This window comes from Podarcis tiliguerta, assembly GCF_965153285.1.
Source record: "Podarcis tiliguerta genome assembly, chromosome: 14".
NCBI lineage: Eukaryota > Metazoa > Chordata > Lepidosauria > Squamata > Lacertidae > Podarcis > Podarcis tiliguerta.
The window spans coordinates 32,331,658-32,350,732 of record NC_139547.1 but is presented as its reverse complement, the minus strand read 5'-3'; the positions used below and the strand labels follow the sequence as shown (position 1 = coordinate 32,350,732).

The window sequence follows — 19,075 nt, the reverse complement described above, 5'->3', positions numbered from 1 at the left end:
TGTGTTCAGTCTCTTCCTTCTCTGTCTCCCAGGTCATCAGCAGCAAAGGAGGAAAAAAGAAGGTTTGATCCTTTGTTTTTGTGGCGGAAGAAAAGGGGAAATGGCGTTGATGCTGCTCAGCCGACATCTAACGAGTTCGTTGCAACAGAACTCTAGGATTATTGCAGCTGGTAAGTGGTGGGAAAAGCACGAAACAGAATGGAGATATTGGTAGAGTTCCACAGCTCAAGGCAGTGGCTTATATTAGTCCTGTGATGAATATCTGCCCCATGTTTCCCCCCTTCCTCCCACCAGTCTTCATCTATTTATGGAGAAAATAAATCGCATTTGGAAATTACTAGAAGGGAGGGGAAATATCATTGAAATTCAAGGGGCTTGCCTTGTACCACATTCACACCACACATTTAAAGCACCATGATATTACTTTAAACAGGCATTGTTTTCCCCAAAGAATTCTGGGAGCTGTAGTTTGTTAAGGGTGCTGAGCGTTGTTAGGAGGCCTTAATCCCCCTCCCAGAGTTTCAGTTCCCAGAGTGCTTTAACAGTCAGTCCCTCTTTCCAGGGAACTATGGGAATTGTGGCTCAGTGGGGGAAATATAATGCTCTCCTAGCGACTCTCAGCACCCTTAACAAGCTACAGCTCCCAGAGGTATCTGAGGGAAGCTGTGACTGTTTAAATTGGCATCATAGCACTCTCAATGTATGGGGTGAATGCGACCACAGTGTAAGGCAGATTCCCATGTTCCTTACAAAATGTCTTTCCGTGAGCAAAACCAGCCAGGATCCAAAATCTTCCCTTTCTGTTCTGGCCTTTCAAGAGGCTTTTAAATTCCTCTTGGCTGGGAAAGGGCTGGGGTTGTCTGGTACAAACTGCCTCCTTCTGCATCTTGTTTATCCTCTGGAGCTTCTCGTGTTACTCTTCAAGCATCCAATAAATAGGATTCATCTCCCAGAACATTGCACAAGAATTGTTTACTTGCTACGCAGTTCCCATTGGCTTGGCCTCCTGCTCTGAGAAGATTCCTGTTAGCAAAACTGCAATCTAAATGGGGGGGGGGGGGCATTTTTTCACCATGCACCAGAATTTTGGTGAGAAGGTAGATTGGCTCTACAAAAATATCATAGAGGCAGATATATGTCCTGCATTGTATACCCACAAAATCTATTACATTTGGAGGGCCACAGATTCCCCATTCTTTAATCTAGTTCATCATTGCTAGTGGTTTTTCAGCATCTCAATGAGAGGTTTTACACATCACCTGCTCTCTGAATGACCTTTTTGTTTTGTAACTGGAGACGACACGGATTGAGCCTGGGAACAGCATGGAAATAATGTGCTCTGTCATCTGTGCAATGAAATAGAGGAAAGAACATAGGAATCTGCCTCATTCTGAGCTGGTCCATCTAGCTCAGTATTGTCTACACTGACTGGCAGCAACTCTCCAGGATTTCAGGCAGGACATTCCTAATCCTTCCTGGAAATTCTGGGGATTGAACCTGGGACCTTCTGCATTCAAATCAGATGCTCTGCCACTAAGCTACAGCTTTTCCGACCAGCAGGAATGTTCATGAATCCTCTATTGCCATCCCATCAACTCAGCTGATCAATGTTCAGTGGCTTCACTGCCACACGTGCAATGCAGTCAGATCAATCAAGCTCTGATCAATAAATTAAATCAGCTAAAGTTTCGGCTGGTTTCATCACTGGAGGGCATACTTGTTAATCTTTTTCTTGGGGAGGCGAGGCTATTTTTGGTCCTAGTGTGTCAGCTCAGTTTGGACAGATGGGGCTTCTAGCCATGCTTGGTAGCCTTTGCTTAATAAATTATGTCAGAGGCTTCCACCAGCGTCTCAGAAAAGGCGTTCAGACTGGTTTTTGATAGAAGGCAACTTTATTTCACTGCAATGGATTTGTTCAATAGATATGTACACTCAGGGTGGCAAGTCCTGTTTCACCACTTGAGGTGATCCCAGAAGTGCCACCTTGCCCTGCAGCTACCACCATACTGCCCACCACCAAGATCTTGCCCAAAATGGACACAATCTTGCCCAAAATCTGCACTGACGATGGCAGTGCTTCTCTGCCACTGGCAGAGGCAGCAGGTGTCCCCTGGAGAGTTTCTGCCACCTGAGGCAGCAGCCTGGTTCTGCCTAATGCCTGGGCCGGCCCTATATACAATGCAATTCTATACATATGACCCAGAAGGGAGTCCTATTGTGCCCCTTAAACCTTTAAAAAAAATGACCTCAAATTGGTTAACTTTATATTCCTTGCAGGGCACAGAGGAATCAGTCAAGCTGCAGCAAAAATCGATGTGGAGTTTGACTATGATGGGCCCCTCATGAAGACAGAAGTCCCCGGCCCAAGATCCAGGGTAAACTGATGCATTGAGGCAGCCGTCTTTCAAGCCCTTGTTATTGTCCTGGTTTGGATGCAGGGATGGGGAAGAATTCGATTCAGTTTGCATTTAAACTGTCACAATCACATTTTTCAAAACAAAATGAGAATTGAAAGGCAGCCATGCTTCCAGATTTGCACTTCTACAAATTTTGTGATGCTGTTTTCCACCTAGTGTTCACAAAAATACATCTATTAGGAGAAGGTGTGCATATAAAAATGAACATATTTGAGAAAATAACATACAGATGTGTGTTAGGAGAAATTGCTTGCAGAGGGGTGTTCCTTAGTCGAAAGTGCATACCAAAACATGCTGAGGAGAAATTTGTGCTAAATACTGAACAATTCTCATGAAGTTTTAAAAAAGGAAAACCCAAACGGCCACAGAAAATGTGAAGAACCGAATTTAGGATTTGAAAAATGTGAAACCAACAGAAACTGAAATTGATGGACCTATCAATCCCAATTGATACATCACTAAGCCACACAATGGCTTAGTGGAAGGTGTGCAGACTCCAGGAGGAGAGAGTGTAGCCAATTAATTCCTCAGCTGAGCTGAGCCATGGTTTGGCTTATAGTGTTGCCGGAACCCAGGCTCACACTTCAGCTCTTTCTAGACTAACCAAGGTTGCCCTGTGGTTTGGAGATCCAAACCACAAGCCCTGTTCAGACAACATGCTAAGCCAAACCATGACTTAGCTCAGTGCATCTATCCCAAATATCATCCTGCTTAAGCCTCTAGTTATATTCATAATATTCTTTATCTCTTTCCTTCCAGGAATTAATGAAACAGTTGAATAGAATTCAGGTAATTTATCCTGTTTTTAGTGTAAAAATATAAATCTTTTGCCCCCAAACCCCTTACCTGCAGAGCCTTATAAGAATACTAGGCAGCAAATCAACTGTGGTTGGGTAGGCAACCCTCCTTGCAAATGGGGGGGGGGGGAGGGTATTCAATACTTTTTTGAGAAGCTGGCCATATTGATTTTCAAGGGGGAAAGTGGCCCAGAGTCCCCAGCTTGGAAGACGCTGCAGATTTGGGGGGGGGGGGGCTTGGAGAGTTCCCCCGTGGCTGTTATTTGTCTGTCCTTATCTCTCCCACCTACCTCTCCGTGGGCCACATTTGACCAGTTGTCAGTGCCTCCGAACTCTCCATCGCCTGGCATCGCAATGATGTCAGGTGGGTTGTTTTTGCCTGCAGGGTTTGAAATCAAACCACATGGGCAAAAAGCCTAGGGCTTTTTGCAAACCCACAATCAGCTGATGCAAGCAAACCCTCTTTTGGTTCAGCCTTCTTTACCTGCCAACATAGATGACATCAGGTAGAGGGCAGGTATGTGTGTGACTTGGGCCACACAGCCTTAGGGACCAAATGGAGAACCCTGGCCAGTCTTCTTAGGCCTGGGAGCTGGAGTTTTCCTTATTTGGATTCATATTTTTTTTTTATTTAGAGCAATTGTACCTTGCTCTTCAGCTAAAAAGCCTTTCAGAGCAGCTGATAGACCATCAGTTAAAACAAGGCAGCCCCTACCTGGAGATTTGCAATCTATTTTTTGGGGGGGGGGAGGCACAAAAGGGAGGGGGAAGGGAGAGGAAAAAGGCAAACTCAGTTTCCCTGATACTATGCTGAGGAGCAGCTTGCTGTGTGCATGTGCGCATGTGACCACTTTCAAGTAGGAAGCTGGCACAGGACCCCAGTCTGGACCAAGGGTGCATTGCTTTTTATTCAGAATAAAAAGTGGCTGCTTCAAGCACAATCAAAAAAGCATGAATAAACAGTGCTGTGTGTTGATTGGCCCTTAACTTCAGGGCTCTGCCAGGGAGGAAGCAGGCAGACCGGGACAGTGTTGTGGCCTCAAGTCTTGTTTAAAACCAGAGGCAGCCCCCCTCCTTCTCCTGTGCTAAATGGCCTGACTGGTCTTTCCCTGGGGGGGCGGCAGCAATCAAGGCCACTTCTCTCCCTCCCTTCCATCCAGAATGCAGAAGCCGTTCACTTTTTCTGCAACTACGAAGAAAGCCGGGGGAACTACCTTGTTGACGTTGACGGGAACCGAATGCTGGATCTCTACTCTCAGATATCTTCCATCCCAATAGGTAAGCCAAGAGGATGTTCTCTTGGGGGGGGGGCATGAAACTCCCTTCTGGGAGATGAGGGGTTGCCTGCTGTCTTAAAAACAAACAGTTGGGCCATTTTTGCAGGGTGGAGTTGTAAAAGTCCATTAACAGCTACACAGAACCTCCTTGTACAATGGCGCTCTACCACAGTGGCGTAGCGTGGGTTGTCAGCACCCGGGGCAAGGCAAGTAATTTGCACCCCCTAACCCGTGGATTTGCGCCCCCTAACCCATGGATTTGCGCCCCCTAACCCCCAGATGTTGCGCCCGGTGCAGCCGGCCCCCCCTGCACCCCCCACGCTACGCCACTGCTCTACCACTGAAGAAAAACTGCTGGGGCAAATAACAGGGTGTCTGCTTCATGCCCTCCTTGCTGTCTTTCTGGAGGCATCTGGCTGGTCACATTTGTTATTGTGGTTAGTGTCCAACTGGGACCAGGGTCCAAATCCTCACTTCACCATGAAGCTCACTGGGTGACCTTGGGCCAGCAACTCACTCTCAGGTTAACCTACTTCACGGGGTTGTTGTGAGGATTAAGTGAGGAGCATGGGAGAACCATGTAGGTCACCTTGAGCACCTTGGAGAAAAGGGTGGGGGTATAAATGCAATAAACAACAACAAACAGGAGGCTGGACTGGGCAGACTCTGCACTGGTCCTGCAATGCAAGTTTAGCATTCTTCTTTCCGTGTTGTGAGTCCTAAATTTGAGCAAATGTTGGCCCGAAATGCACGTTCTGGTCTAGAGCCAAGGTTGTCATTGAGCGAGGCACCAGGAGGAACTTTCCGAACTCCGAAGAAAGTAGGTTAGCCTTTACGTAAGACTTCCAAACAGAACTGAATAGCTACAGAAGTGGAACTGGCTAGGCCTCCAAGCTCCCAAAGGGCAAGAATGCAGATTAATGACCACAAGAGTGTGCCATTTTATTTTGGCTAGCTGCTGTGTAGTTACTATGTCTGAGCTGTTTCAACAATACACCAGCATCAAGAACACCAGCTGGGCCCGCAAGCTGTCAATGAAATATTTGAGGTTGTGAAAACGGGGCTTGTGACGCTGAGCTTTCAAACTTTTGATTGTGTAGAACTTAATGGGTCACTTGCTGCTGGCTAAGCTGCTGTGATTTGACAGAATGTTCAAAACACTCAACCTGCTCAGGGTAAGCAATCATATCATTAGTAGAATGTGACAAACCAATCGCATGGCTTTAGGATCGTTGCCAGAATAATTGGTGCACACACAACTTTTGGATACTTTGCAGGTGGTCACTGCAGTGCTTTTAGTTGTAGTTAGTTATGCCAGTATCAGTCATTCTGAAACCAGTTTGGGGGGGGGCATTTAAAAGAGGAGCATGGAGAGTATGGACTGGGCCTCCTACTGAAGGTGGGTGCTGGCAAGTCCCATAATCACAGCCTCTGGGCTCTTTGCCTCTGGGCTTCAATAGGGTGGCTAAAGTGTACCTTTTGGGGAGAAGCATTTGAATTTGTTGCTGTCCACTGTGCTAATTCCTAAATCATGCTTTTTCCATCCATGCCCTTTTCATCCTTAGAGGTGCTATATTTTCTTCCAGCTTTAAGGACAGCTGTCCCAGTGAGCTACCCTAGAAGTAGCTACTGTCCTTGTGAAATGAAAATTCACAATAGCAAAGACAAAGGTGGGGTGAGGGGTGGTGGATGGTGATGGGGAAATGAATTATTCGTGGGATTGAGTGTAGGTATGTTTAATTTAAAAAAAAGAAAAAGAAAATTCACAATAGCACTCTGTCAAATAACAGAGCAGTTGAGGTCAGGCAGTGATCCATTTTGCATGCAACACTAAGCCAATCAATGGCTTTGACTGAATGAGTAGTGTTGTAGGGGGTTGGACTAGATGACTCTTGGGTCCCTTCCAATTCTATGATTCTGTGGTGCACAGTGCAAAAATTGTGGCCGCTTGGCTCCTCCCCTGAACCCACAGTCATTGCACTACCTGGAGTTAAGCCATGGTTTGGCTTAGGGTTACATGCATAACCATGGCTTAGCTCTCTTGCTCCAAACAAGCCACAAGCTGCAATCAAGTTTGTTACAGGAACAAACTGGGGGAGGAGTGAAATGGCTGTGATTTCCTCTCTGGGTGCCAGTACACGTGCTTGCTCACACATAGCCATGGTTTATCTTAGCATTATGTGCCAAACAGGCCAATGTTCGTGTTGATTTCCTGTGGTTTCTGTTCCTCACGTTCAAATGACAACATAAATGAGAAAAAGGAAGTGAGCTAGAATGTAGTCATCAACAGCTCCCAGACTCAAATTACGTTTTCCAAAAACCTTTGAAGGGTATGCTTTCCACCTACCAACATTTCCTCTCCTAAAATTATTTATTTCGGCAAGCTAAGCTTTTGGCTATGCCCTCCTTTTTCTCCTCCTAAAAGGCATACAGTGGGTTGAGTACACCTTGAACATGTTAGCTGTAAGGTGGCAGGGTTCCTTGAAAGCCATTGGAAATTCTCTCTCTGTTTTGTTTTAGGTTACAGCCATCCAGCTCTAATAAAACTCCTGCAGCAGCCCCGGAATCTGGTAAGGTGCTTCTTTCACCCAAGTCACTGAAGCAACTCCTACCCATGTTGAGATTTATTTATTTGTTGATAAGCACCACCCAATATTGCCTGAATTTTACTTCTTTCCCCTCTGGTTTTGGAAACTGCATGCTGGAGTTTGCTTCTGGAGGGTGACCAGGTTTTCCAATTTTCTAGGAATTGGAGAAACATCTCTTATAGGGCCATTTCTGGCTCTCCACCACCACCACCCAGACCCACCTCTAAGTTTCTTCATCTACTTTCCCATTGTCCACCTCTGCTTTTCTTTGCTACAGGTAGTGCCCATCTGTTTGGGCTTCCTTGGAATCAAACTTGGAGCCTTCAGATCTGTGGCTCGCTGTCCCTTATGGGTGAGCCCTCAACCAGAGGTCCATCAGGCAAATCCCAAACCATATTTTTGTGTGAATCAGCCTGTACGTTTATTATATGAAAGAAAGAAAGAAAGAAAGAAATGGATGGGTAGGAATAAGATGAAATGGGAAACTCCAGGGAAGGGAGGAAGAAGACAGGTGCAGATGTTAAAAATGTAAAGTACATAGGAATATAGGAACCGGTCTGTCTTATACTGAAATCAAACTATTGGTGCACCTAGCTCAATGTTGTCTACACTGACTGGCAGCAGCTGTCTGGTGCTTCAGACCAGGGGGTTATTCCCAGCCCTATCTGGAGATGCCAGGGATTGAACTTGGGACCTTCTGCATACAAGTCAGAGGCTCTACAAACAAGCCTAAGAGCCTTCCCTTTACAAACATAGGGAACTGTTTTGGACTTCAGTTCCCATCGTCCCCCCAGCCAGTACCTCCTTTTTGTAGTCTAAAACACCTGGAGGGCATGAGGTTGGTAAAGGCTGTGCTGTTCAGTGCTGACTTCAAGCTTTTCGCCTTGTTTTCCAGAGTACCTTTGTCAACAGGCCTGCGCTGGGGATTCTTCCCCCAGAGAACTTTGCTGAAAGGCTAAAGGAATCATTGCTTTCGGTATGTTTTGCGTTGGTAGAGCATGGATAGTTTGGGAAGTTTTGTTGCACAGCAGCCAACCTCCTAGTGTGGTTTTTAATTTCCTGTTGTAGTGTGAATGGTTCAGGTTCAACCCTCTTGGCCCCATCTCCTCTGCATGAGCCATGTCCCTCACTGGTTCTTCTTCACACCTTGAGTGTTTTTGCCTGACTGGAATATGTCATTGAACTCTGGTGATGTCTTTTCCTTGCTCGGATGGGGAACAAAGGGGAGATGTGTGAGTGTTTGTAGAAATCTGCCTACTGTACAAAAGTAAAATGTATCCGTGTTGCTCCACCCACTTTTGCCTCTGGCCCCGCCCACCACTCCCATGTGGCCCTCGGAAGGTTACCCATAAGAGAATGTGGCCCTCAGTGTGAAGAGGGTTGCCCACCCCAGCTTAAGTCAGCACAGATTGTACCTCAAAATTCTGTTTGGGGAGCCGAGCTGTCCCACCTTACTGCTGCCTCCCAACATTTCCATCTTGCAATGCCAAAAAGTAAAATAAGCAACAAAAAGCCAAGCCATTCTGGCAACACAGGAGATTGCAACACTATGATGAAGGCTTTAGGTGTGTTTAGCACTACACAGTGGTAAGGCCATGAGGAAAATGGCCCCTCTAGGGCTCCTGTGCATGTGCCTCTATGGCACAAGCCATAGAGTACAGAGACAGGACAAATGTATGTTTAGCCGAATATTCAGTTCTGCTTCTAAATCAAATTTATGGAAATTGTGGAAGTGGAGCCAGTTGCTCAGGGAAAGTTAATAGGTCACTGGTGGCAGTGGTGCCTAGAGGGAAGACTATGCTCAGGATATGTACTTCCTTGAAAGTCTCTTGTGTTGTGCCTTTTGAGATTAAATGTCACTGTAACTCTTTTTTTGTTCTCTCCCCATTTACAGGTGGCTCCTAAGGGTCTATCTCAGGTTATAACCATGTCTTGTGGATCTTGCTCAAATGAAAATGCCTTCAAAACCATATTCATGTGGTACAGGGTGAGTAAAACATAGGAGACCATCTCAAAATCCTACAATCTGCAGGTGAGGCCTTATTGGTGGTGCCGTCACCGTGGGCTGCTTGGTTGGCATTGACCCATGGCAGGGCCTTTTCAGTGGTGGCTCCCCAGTTCAGTAATCCCCTTCTTAGAGAGGTGCATCTGTCACTATCTTCAGGTGGGATTCAGTCCGATGTCAGCAAATTCAAGTCCAGCAGTTATAGTTGGTTAGGAGGTCTTGCACTACAGACCCACTCTCCCTAAAGGTCAGACATTTTATATAAGAAAATCTCACTGGAAAGTTTGGGGCAATGTCATCTACCCTCCCTGCAAACAAATCAGGATGAATACTCAATAAACAGGTCATCTGGAAACGCCCCATAGAAATTGATGCTGGAATATTTTTCCATCTCTGGAAGTTTAATAGGAAGCCCATTTGTTTTCCAGAGCAAAGAAAGGGGGCACAACAGTGTTACCAAGGAAGAGCTGGAGACATGCATGATCAACCAGGTAAGAGAGCCATATCTGAGTCACCTGGTGGAGATTTGCAGATTCTTGGATGCAAAATAAGCGTGTGGAACCTAGAGGAGGCAAGATCCGCATCCGTGACTTAAAACGAAGAGTGTTAGCATCGTGGTCAACCTGTCAGATTAAGACCAGGGAGAGACTCGGGTTCAAATCCTCAGGCAGGCATAAATGTCACCTTGAATGAGTCGCCCTTATCATAGCCCACCTGACAGAGTTGTTGGGAGGATAAGACAGGTATGGGATAGGGGAGGGGGGGGGAGAATTTTCCTTACCACCCTGAACCCCTGGTATGGAAAGACACAAACATTTTGCAGTTTTACTCTTTTTGTTATTCTGTCTTGCTTTTATTGTAATCGAAAGACACCTAGAATACTGGCGAGATGAGGAATAGGTTATTTCAACAAAGGTCCCATCCTTCGAAGCCTGGTCGGTTGCATAACAATGCCTGGACCTTCAATACAGGGCTTGATGCTGCCACCTAGAGAGGCTACTGAATTATGCAACCAATATTATGAGAGTACCTGAATTCATAACCTTGCTGAAGCAAGCCCATCCAGTCCAGCATCCCGTTTTCATAGTGTCCAACCAGTTGGAAACCCACAAAGAGGACATGATCACAAGAGGGCTCTCCCCCTGCTGTGGCTTTCAGCAACTGGTATTCAGAAGCATCACTGCCTACGACCTTGGAGACAAGAGTGTAACCATCATTTCTAGTAGCTATTGATAAGCCTTATCCTGATCCATGAATTTGTCCAGTCACCTTTCAAAGCCATCCAAGTTGGTGGCCATCCCCGCCTCCTGTGGCAGTGAGTTCCACAGTTTAACTATGTTCTACATGAAGAAGACCTTCCTTTTATCTGTCCTGAATCTTCCGACATTCAGCTTCATTGGATATCCCAGAGTTTTCACGTTAGGGGAGAGGGAGAAAAAGTGCACTCCGTGTCAGACATAATTTTATAGACTTCTGTCATGTCTACTCTGACTTGCTATTCCTCCCGACTATAAAGTCCCAGATACTGCCAGCTTCCTTCACAGAACAGTCACTCCACCCCGTCAAACATTTGGTTAGCCCTTTTCCCTACCTTGAATTAAAGCGCATGCCATAACTTCAGTTCTGCAACACGCGAGTGAATTCAGACGCTCTGTCGCCCTACCACAGCAAACATGCTTTAAAAGAGAGAACCTGAATTTTTGCGGTTTGGAAAGTGACAGGGAAATGCGTTGAAAAGTGTGGGATGAACAAGTAGCTAACAGGAAGGCAAATGAACACCCTGCAAGCAAACTGGATCAAATGCTTGTTGCTGTACGACCTCCCTGTAAACAGGGATAAGAAGGAACGTTCAGTAAAGACCGGGTGTCATCTGACTGGGCTGCATCAATAGGAATATAGCATCTAGATCAAGGGAAGTAATAGTGCCACTGTATTCTGCTCTGGTCAGACCTCACCTGGAGTACTGTGTCCAGTTCTGGGCACCACAGTTCAAGAAGGACACTGACAAACTAGAACGTGTCCAGAGGAGGGCAACCAAAATGGTCAAAGGCCTGGAAACAATGCCTTATGAGGAACGGCTAAGGGAGCTGGGCATGTTTAGCCTGGAGAAGAGGAGGTTAAGGGGTGATATGATAGCCATGTTCAAATATATAAAAGGATGTCACATAGAGGAGGGAGAAAGGTTGTTTTCTGCTGCTCCAGAGAAGCGGACACAGAGCAATGGATCCAAACTACAAGAAAGAAGATTCCACCTAAACATTAGGAAGAACTTCCTGACAGTAAGAGCTGTTCGACAGTGGAATTTGCTGCCAGGGAGTGTGGTGGAGTCTCCTTCTTTGGAGGTCTTTAAGCAGAGGCTTGACAACCATATGTCAGGATGCTCTGATGGTGTTTCCTGCTTGGCAGGGGGTTGGACTCGATGGCCCTTGTGGTCTCTTCCAACTCTATGATTCTATGACTTCTGAATAAGCTTTGTGCCAGGGGATCAGGATGAATGCTCAGCAAATAAGTTTCTTGTTTTGATTCCAGCCCCCCGGTTGTCCAGAGTACAGTATGCTTTCCTTTATGGGCGGATTTCACGGGAGAACTATGGGTAAGGAAAAGTGTTTAGATGTGTGTTTTGGGGGGAGGTGGGGAAGAGTTTGGGGCCACTTGAACCTCTGCATTATGTGGTATCCTTCTCCCTACTTTGTCTGCAGGATGGGGGTAGCAGTGCAGAAGAGAGGGCTACCAGATGCCATTTTGCCATGGTCCCCCTCAAAACAAACAGCAGCCTTGGCAGTCAGGCAACATCAGTGCCATGCAGTTGAGAGAGCCCTGTGGTGATAGAATGAATGCTACTGAAAAGCTAGTTGGATAGGCGGGTGGGTGGGTGTGTGCCATTTTTTATAATGATAATAATAATTTATAATAATAATAATTTGTTATTTCTACCCTGTCCATCTGGCTAGGTTTCCCCAGCCATTCTGGGCAGCTCCCGACAGAATATTAAAAATAGAATCAAACATTAAATACTTCCCTAAACACACTCCTGCACGTTAAAAATAAATCCTCTCAAGTAGAAAACTAGCAAAGAAGTATAAATGTTCCTGCTGCACTACTTTTCTTCTTGTGGGGAGCTTCTTTACACAAGAAGGAGGTACTAAAAATGAGGCTCTTTCACACCTGCAGTTAGAGTGGTACAGTCCATTCTATTCATCTCATTCTGAGGCAGGGGTAGCATAATGGGATCAATGGATGGACTGTGGGTGAGTGGCGTGGGTGCCATATCTTGAATGTTTTATATTATATAACTGTTACTTTTGATGCTTAGCTGCCAGGAATGTGTTCTAAGAAAACCAGAAAGGAGAGAAACTGCTTTAAAAAAATAAAGGAGTCAATGTGTTGGTGTTGCCCCTTCCTGCAGGCTGCTTAGCTGCCACGCATTCCAAAGCCATCCACAAACTGGACATCCCTTCCTTTGACTGGCCCATCGCTCCCTTTCCGAGGCTGAAGTATCCTCTGGAAGACTTTGTGAGAGAAAATCAACAGGAAGAGGCCCGCTGCCTAGAGGAGGTGAGATCTTGGTCATGAAATTCTACTCATATATTGAGTCAGAGCAGAACTCCAATGTGTAGTTCGCAGAGTAAAAAATTAAACACATTGCAGGATTCCCCAAAAATAGACCAGAGGCAATTAATATTTTATCCAGCAGAGCTTTACTGCTGCTACTGAAGGCAAATGAACATAATGGTCACAAATCCAATACATTCAGGATTGGCACTGCCCATAAGAAATCAAGCTGCAGCAGACTTAAACTTACAATAACTTATACTTAAGTCCCTCAACACTATATACAGAACACCACACCAGAAGAAAGAGATATAGAAAGAGAAAGTGAAACCCAGACTCCTTCTGGCCTCATTTTTACAGTCAGCATGACCTTGACAGAAAGAGATAAGAGAACCAGTTTAAGCCAACTGTATTCAGCTTCTCTGAAGGAATAACCCAAACATCATGAACCGTCTGCTTGTTTCTTTCACACAGAAAGAAGCTTCCAGAACCATCTTGAATTAATTAGAATAGGAAAGATGTCTACACATCAGATCAATACTTTCTGTACTAAGAAATACAAACTGACAACCCTACCTCAATCCAGTCTGTTTCTTCCCCCCAACTCCACCCCAATCCTCCCCTTGCATTTATGTATTTCTTTATTTAAAAGCATTTATAATAAACTGCTTGATTTTTTATAGAATCTATAAGCAGCATGCCACATGAAACCAATAAACCGTATCAGTCAAATACAACATAAAACCAGTAAAGCTGTACTAGTTTTAAAAATTGTGTTTTGGGCTACAACTTCTTGCTGATTAAAACACACACACACACATACACACACACATATCATCTGTTTTTTTAGCTTTTAACAAATGTCAAAGACCTTCTTGTTCACACAAGATGTCCCAAGGTAGTGACATCATCTATGTAAGCTATCAGTCACTGTGGAAATATTGAGCTATTTATTGCCTAGTTGTATAGGGCTGTGGGAAGGGGAGTGGATGTAGCTGGCAGGTCAGATCCTCACCTCACCTTCCCCTGCCCCATTTACCCTGCAGGCTAGATTGATGGGTGATTGACTCCTCCCACCTGTCAATCACCTGATGTCACAATGATGTCAGGTAAGCTGGTTTTGGCCATGCATTTTCAAGCGCTGACAAACTCTAGTACATCTTTTCTCAAGTTAACGGTACAAGGCTATACTCAGGAAAAGTAAACATAGACTACAAGTATAGAGTTGGAAGAGACCCCAAGGCTTATCTGGTCCAACCCCCTGCTATGCAGGAATCGCAGCTAAATAATGCCTGACAGATGACAGGCAATAAGATACCCAATATGTTCACAGTGTTGGCATTTGTTCACTTCAACCACCCCAAATCATTTCCATTTCATTTTCCCTTAAAATATAAGTTGGCTCTTACATTTAATGGGGGGGGTGTCAACAGCCAGTTGTTTTATTCAAAAAATAAAAAATGTTCAACATACAGGTGGAAGATTTGATTGTAAAATACAGGAAAAAGAAGAAAGTTGTGGCAGGAATTATCGTTGAGCCCATTCAGTCAGAAGGAGGGGACAACCATGCCTCAGATGACTTCTTCAGAAAGCTGAGGGACATTGCCAGGAAGGTTGGTAGAAAGCCAGACTTAAAATTTGGGATATTGCCAAGCTTCCCATTCTTTGTGGTGGGTTAATTTGAATGTTTGCTGTTGTTGTTGTTGTTGTTGTTGTTGTTGTTGTTGTTGATACGAGGCACTTGTATCCCAAAGGCTATGTACAAATCCAGTCTGTTTTTTATGCTGTTCCAAGAATCTCTATTCTATCATTTATTTTTTATTATCATAATTGTATTTATGTAACTTTTGATTTTTATATTGTATAGATATTCTATGTATTGACTTTTGTGTTCTATGTTATAAACTGGCCTGTGGTCTTTCAGTGCAGGGTGGTATATAAATTTGTTTAATTATAATTATTATTATTATTAGTTTTCAGTTCAAGGAGACTGAAATATTAATTAATGTCAAAAACAGAGAGCAGGATAGACTGCCTCCTCTCCACCCCCCAAAAAGAATTATGCTTAGATGCACAGGTTGAAAACAAACACAGTAATTATTTGGGGTTGTATCCAATGCTAATCCTACTCTGAGTAGACTAACTCCACCCCACTAAAAGATAGGCAGAAAATTTTAAATCCAGAGGCCCAGGTGAATAAAAATGTTTTTGCCTGATGCCTAAAAACAGATAATGATGGCACCCTGAGGAGAGTATTCCACAAGCTGGGAGCCACCACTAAGAAGGCCATTTTTGTGTCATTACTCTCCATCAGAGGAGGCACATGGAGAAGGGCCTCAGATGAAGAATGCAGGGTCCCATCGGTCCAACTGCAAAGCAGTTCTATTGGTGGGATGTGCAGTGCAGGCATCTCAGATGCTTCATCCACATAACCTGTAAACTGCTGTCTCCTGCAGTTATTGCAGGGAAGGCAGCAGGGAAACACCTGTCCTACTCAGTTCCTTGTTATTCCTCCTAACCCCACCTGCTAAGAGTCCCAGTTCTTTATTTTACTTAGTTATTGCACTTACATTCCACCTTTTACTCCAAGGAGTTCAAGTGGTGCACATGGTTCTCCCCCTCATTTAATCCCCACAACAACCCTGTGAGGTAGGCTAACCTGAGAGGCTGTGACTGGCCCAAGGTCACCCAGTGAGCTTCTTGAGTTAGATTTGAACCCTGGTCTCCCAGGTCCTACTCTAGCACTCTAAGCACGACATCACCACTGACTCTCCAAGTAGCTAACATTGTCCACTCTCTCTGAGCAGCATGGCTGTGGTTTCTTGGTGGACGAGGTGCAGACGGGAGGCGGATGTACCGGCAAGTTCTGGGCCCATGAACACTGGGGCCTGGATGACCCAGCCGACGTGCTGAGCTTCAGTAAGAAGATGATGAGTGGCGGGTTTTTCCACAAAGAGGAATTCCGGGCCAATGCTGTAAGTCACAGATAGGGAACCTTAGCTTTCATTTGGTTCCACATGCTGCCCTACAATATCTGTGCAGCTGGTTTTAAACCCCTAACCCCTCTCTCAGCTGACTCCCTGGTCATTCTTTTAAAAAGTGCATTAGACAAATTGACAGGAAGGATTCGAAACCTGCGGGACCAGAGATTCTTAGAGGACTGGAGTAAATATTTGAATTATCTGAAAAGCAATTGTAATAAACAGATTACGCTAGTAGGACTGCAAGAAGTTTTGTAAGGAGGATTATGCTAAATATTGCAAGGAAGATTATGAAGAGAATATTAGTTAAGGATAATTAAAAGTAATAGAGAAATTAAGAAATGCAGAGTAAGTGATAAAGAATGAAAAATCTTCAGAGGGAGTTGACAGAAGTCTAAAATATTGTATAAGATAAAAATGTATGTTAAATGACTGTTGGAAATGATATGTTTAAAAAGTTAATTAAAATGTATTTTTTTATTTAAAAAGTGCATTAGAGGAAACTGAACCACACTCAACTCCATTGAAGTGCATGGAATGTTTTGTTTAAGTGTCGGCAGGCAGCCTTGTTGCTTTGATGGTGGGCAGCAGCCTGACAGAGGGGCCAAAGTCTCCTTCAACTGTCTTAATGGATCAAGGAGCAAAGATGTGCGAGGCATTATCTACTTAACTTGCACTGTTGTTAGTTAAGCATACTGGAGTCTGTTGGGCTAAGCATTTCTTACAATCCTCATTGTTTCTTCTGTTCCCTTCTTCTCTCCTTCCATCCATCTGCCCTGCAGCCATATCGGATTTTCAACACGTGGCTTGGGGATCCCTCCAAAAACCTTCTGCTTGCAGAAGTCATTAACGTTATCAAAAGAGAGGATCTTCTCAGCAATGTTACGCATGCAGGGAAAGCTCTGTTGTCAGGGCTGCTGGATTTACAGGTAAGCCTCCATGCAGAAATTTTTATCAAGTGCTGTGCCATAAATTGTGATTTCTTTCTGTCTTTATGGCTGGAGGCAGTAATGCTTATGGAAACCAATTGCTGGAAACTGCAAAAGGGGAAAGTACTCATGTGCTCAAGTCCTACTTGCGGGTTTCCCTTTGAGGCATCTTAGTGGCCTGATCCAGAAAGACTCTTGCTACGTTGATTAAATTCTCATGGGTGGGGTACAGGGTTTCTGATACACTTTTGAGGTGACCAAGGGCAGTTTGTGAGCTTCCTGTCATTCTACAAATCATCTCACTATTAAGCTACAAACATATATATATGTACCACTCTTGCAGGTGCCAATGCTCGGCTGGTGCTGAAATCACAACAGTAGGTTTTAAATGCTAAAGAAATCCCAGAGTGCCCCAAGAATGAGGCCAAGAAACAGATGCCTCTTCTGCAAAGGAATGAAACCTTTGAGAATCTGGGGGACAGATTTTAGTACAGCACTAATTGGCCGGTTCTTTGTATTGCGGATGAGCAGGTATTATAAGAATAAGAAATCCAGGATTGGGTTGCAATCACAGCCCAAGCTTTTTAGAAGATGCTGACATTTTATTTGCAGAGAGAATAACATCTTATTTACATCAGGGGCAGAGAACCTGTTCCCTCCCCTCCAAATGTTGCCAGACTTCAACTCCCATCAGCCTCAGCCAACCGAACCAGTGGCCAGTGTTGATGGGAGTTGTAGTCCATCAATGTCTGGAGGACCACAGGTTTCCCATCTCTGTTTTACATGGACTCAGCGACTGTGGCTTAACCCTCAAACTTTCCTCAAGCCATAGATGTGTCTTTATGCAAACTGGCTGTTACTGTGCAGCCAAATCCATGTACAGTATCCTCTGCCACAAACAAAATATCACTGCCTCCAGTCACTGTGTGGTGCAAGTAACACGCAATCTCCAGTCGTCAAGGTGCAAGCAAAGTCCTGCCTTCTCCGGCAGTTTAGCAGGGTGCAAGGACTGCTTTGCACCAACAATACCTTCTGTTCTCACTTGCAGTAAGATGACACCAGCTCCGTTTATTCAGCGAGGTGCCAGCAAAGCTGTCTTCTGCTGCCTGGCTTTTCGTCCTGTGATTCAGCAGGGTTTAGATTAACAGCTGGCAACACCACACTGTAATATACAACTGAACTGCAGCTGTGAAAAAGGCTGATTTCATCTTAGAAATCCTAAGGAGAGTAGCTGAAAATAAAACAGCCGATATTGCTAGGCCGTTACACCTGTCTTTGGTGACACCTGACTTGGACAGTGCTGGTCACTTCACTTCAAGAAGGATATTGTGAAGCTCAGAAGTTTCAGAAAACGGGATCAAAAATGGCCAGAGGGTTGGAGGAAGGTTTACAAGGACTGGGGCATTTTAGTTTAGGGGAAAAGGCAAGTTAACAGGGGGACATGACAGTGGTATATAATATTATGCATGGCGTAGAAAAAGGAGATAATGCTCTCCTACATACGCTCTGGTCAGCGACTGAAATCAACCGATTCATTCTCCTGCGTAATTTAATAAGAATGCAGTCATCCAATGACTCTGAATGTTGGGAGATTCTGGATGGGCAAAAGATAAGTACTTCTTTGCTCTCACTCCCATGGGAGGCAGTGATGGATAGCTTTGAAAGAGAATTAGACAAACAGTAGGGTTCCCATATTTCAAAAAGTGAAAATTTAGACACAAAAGTTATTTAAAAAATTAATGATGTTTTTGACCTATTTTTAAGGAAAAGCAGCAAAAATGACATTGCCAACATGGGTTGCCATACGTCTGGATATTCCTGGACGTTTTGCCGATTTCCGCCTGGACACAGCTTCCTACTACAGTATTCCGTGTATGTCTGGCTGGCCGTATGGCAACCCTACAAATGCAGGAACGAGAAGGAATTGCAAGCATGGAGTGTGCTGTTGCACTCAGATCCTGCTTGTGGGTTTCCATTAGCTATTGGCTGGCTGATGCTGGACTAAATGGGCTTTTGGTCTGATCCAGCAAACTCGCCTTTGTCTTAGGACAAAGCAGCAGCAGCCTGCTTGGTTTTCTTTGAAGTTGCCACTAACAATAGCCATTTTTGTTAGGTACTATGTGTGTTTGGGGGGTCTCTTTTTAGCCTTGCATCTGAAAGCCACGCGAGAGGCTTCTCCCAGAGAAGGCAGCTCCCTGGTCCATTACTAATCCTGGCTTCTCTTTTCATAGCAAAAGCAGAGTTAGAACTGGCTTAAATTCTCCTTCCCTCTTTTCAGAGCCGCTACCCACATCTGATGAGCAGGGTGCGAGGGCGAGGGACCTTCTGTTCATTTGACACTCCAAATGATGCTATCAGGAACAAGCTCATTGTATTAGCCAGAAACAAAGGTAAGGCTCTGTGGGGTTGTAGCTGCACCTGTTTCCTTATTTCTCATCAATTTGAGTCGCAAGGGTTTGGGCTACTCGGCATAGCCAATGGCCAGTGATGGTGGGAGTTGTCATCCAGTGGCATCAAGCAGCTGCATAA

General features: G+C 44.8%; 1 protein-coding gene across 2 annotated transcripts in view; it reads left to right on the top strand.

The window, feature by feature from the left end:
- Nucleotides 1–19,075, top strand: part of ABAT (4-aminobutyrate aminotransferase) — a 42,141-nt gene that overhangs the window by 17,991 nt on the left and 5,075 nt on the right. For both annotated transcript variants that reach the window (XM_083414212.1, XM_083414213.1), the window contains exons 2-15: nucleotides 33–170; nucleotides 2,278–2,375; nucleotides 3,177–3,206; nucleotides 4,375–4,492; nucleotides 7,012–7,061; nucleotides 7,975–8,055; nucleotides 8,974–9,066; nucleotides 9,513–9,575; nucleotides 11,614–11,677; nucleotides 12,491–12,639; nucleotides 14,112–14,249; nucleotides 15,444–15,611; nucleotides 16,400–16,546; nucleotides 18,825–18,936. In XM_083414212.1, the coding sequence (XP_083270338.1) occupies nucleotides 101–170; nucleotides 2,278–2,375; nucleotides 3,177–3,206; nucleotides 4,375–4,492; nucleotides 7,012–7,061; nucleotides 7,975–8,055; nucleotides 8,974–9,066; nucleotides 9,513–9,575; nucleotides 11,614–11,677; nucleotides 12,491–12,639; nucleotides 14,112–14,249; nucleotides 15,444–15,611; nucleotides 16,400–16,546; nucleotides 18,825–18,936 (1,381 nt within the window). In that variant the 5' untranslated portion in view covers nucleotides 33–100. The remainder of the gene's footprint in view (nucleotides 1–32; nucleotides 171–2,277; nucleotides 2,376–3,176; nucleotides 3,207–4,374; nucleotides 4,493–7,011; nucleotides 7,062–7,974; nucleotides 8,056–8,973; nucleotides 9,067–9,512; nucleotides 9,576–11,613; nucleotides 11,678–12,490; nucleotides 12,640–14,111; nucleotides 14,250–15,443; nucleotides 15,612–16,399; nucleotides 16,547–18,824; nucleotides 18,937–19,075) is intronic.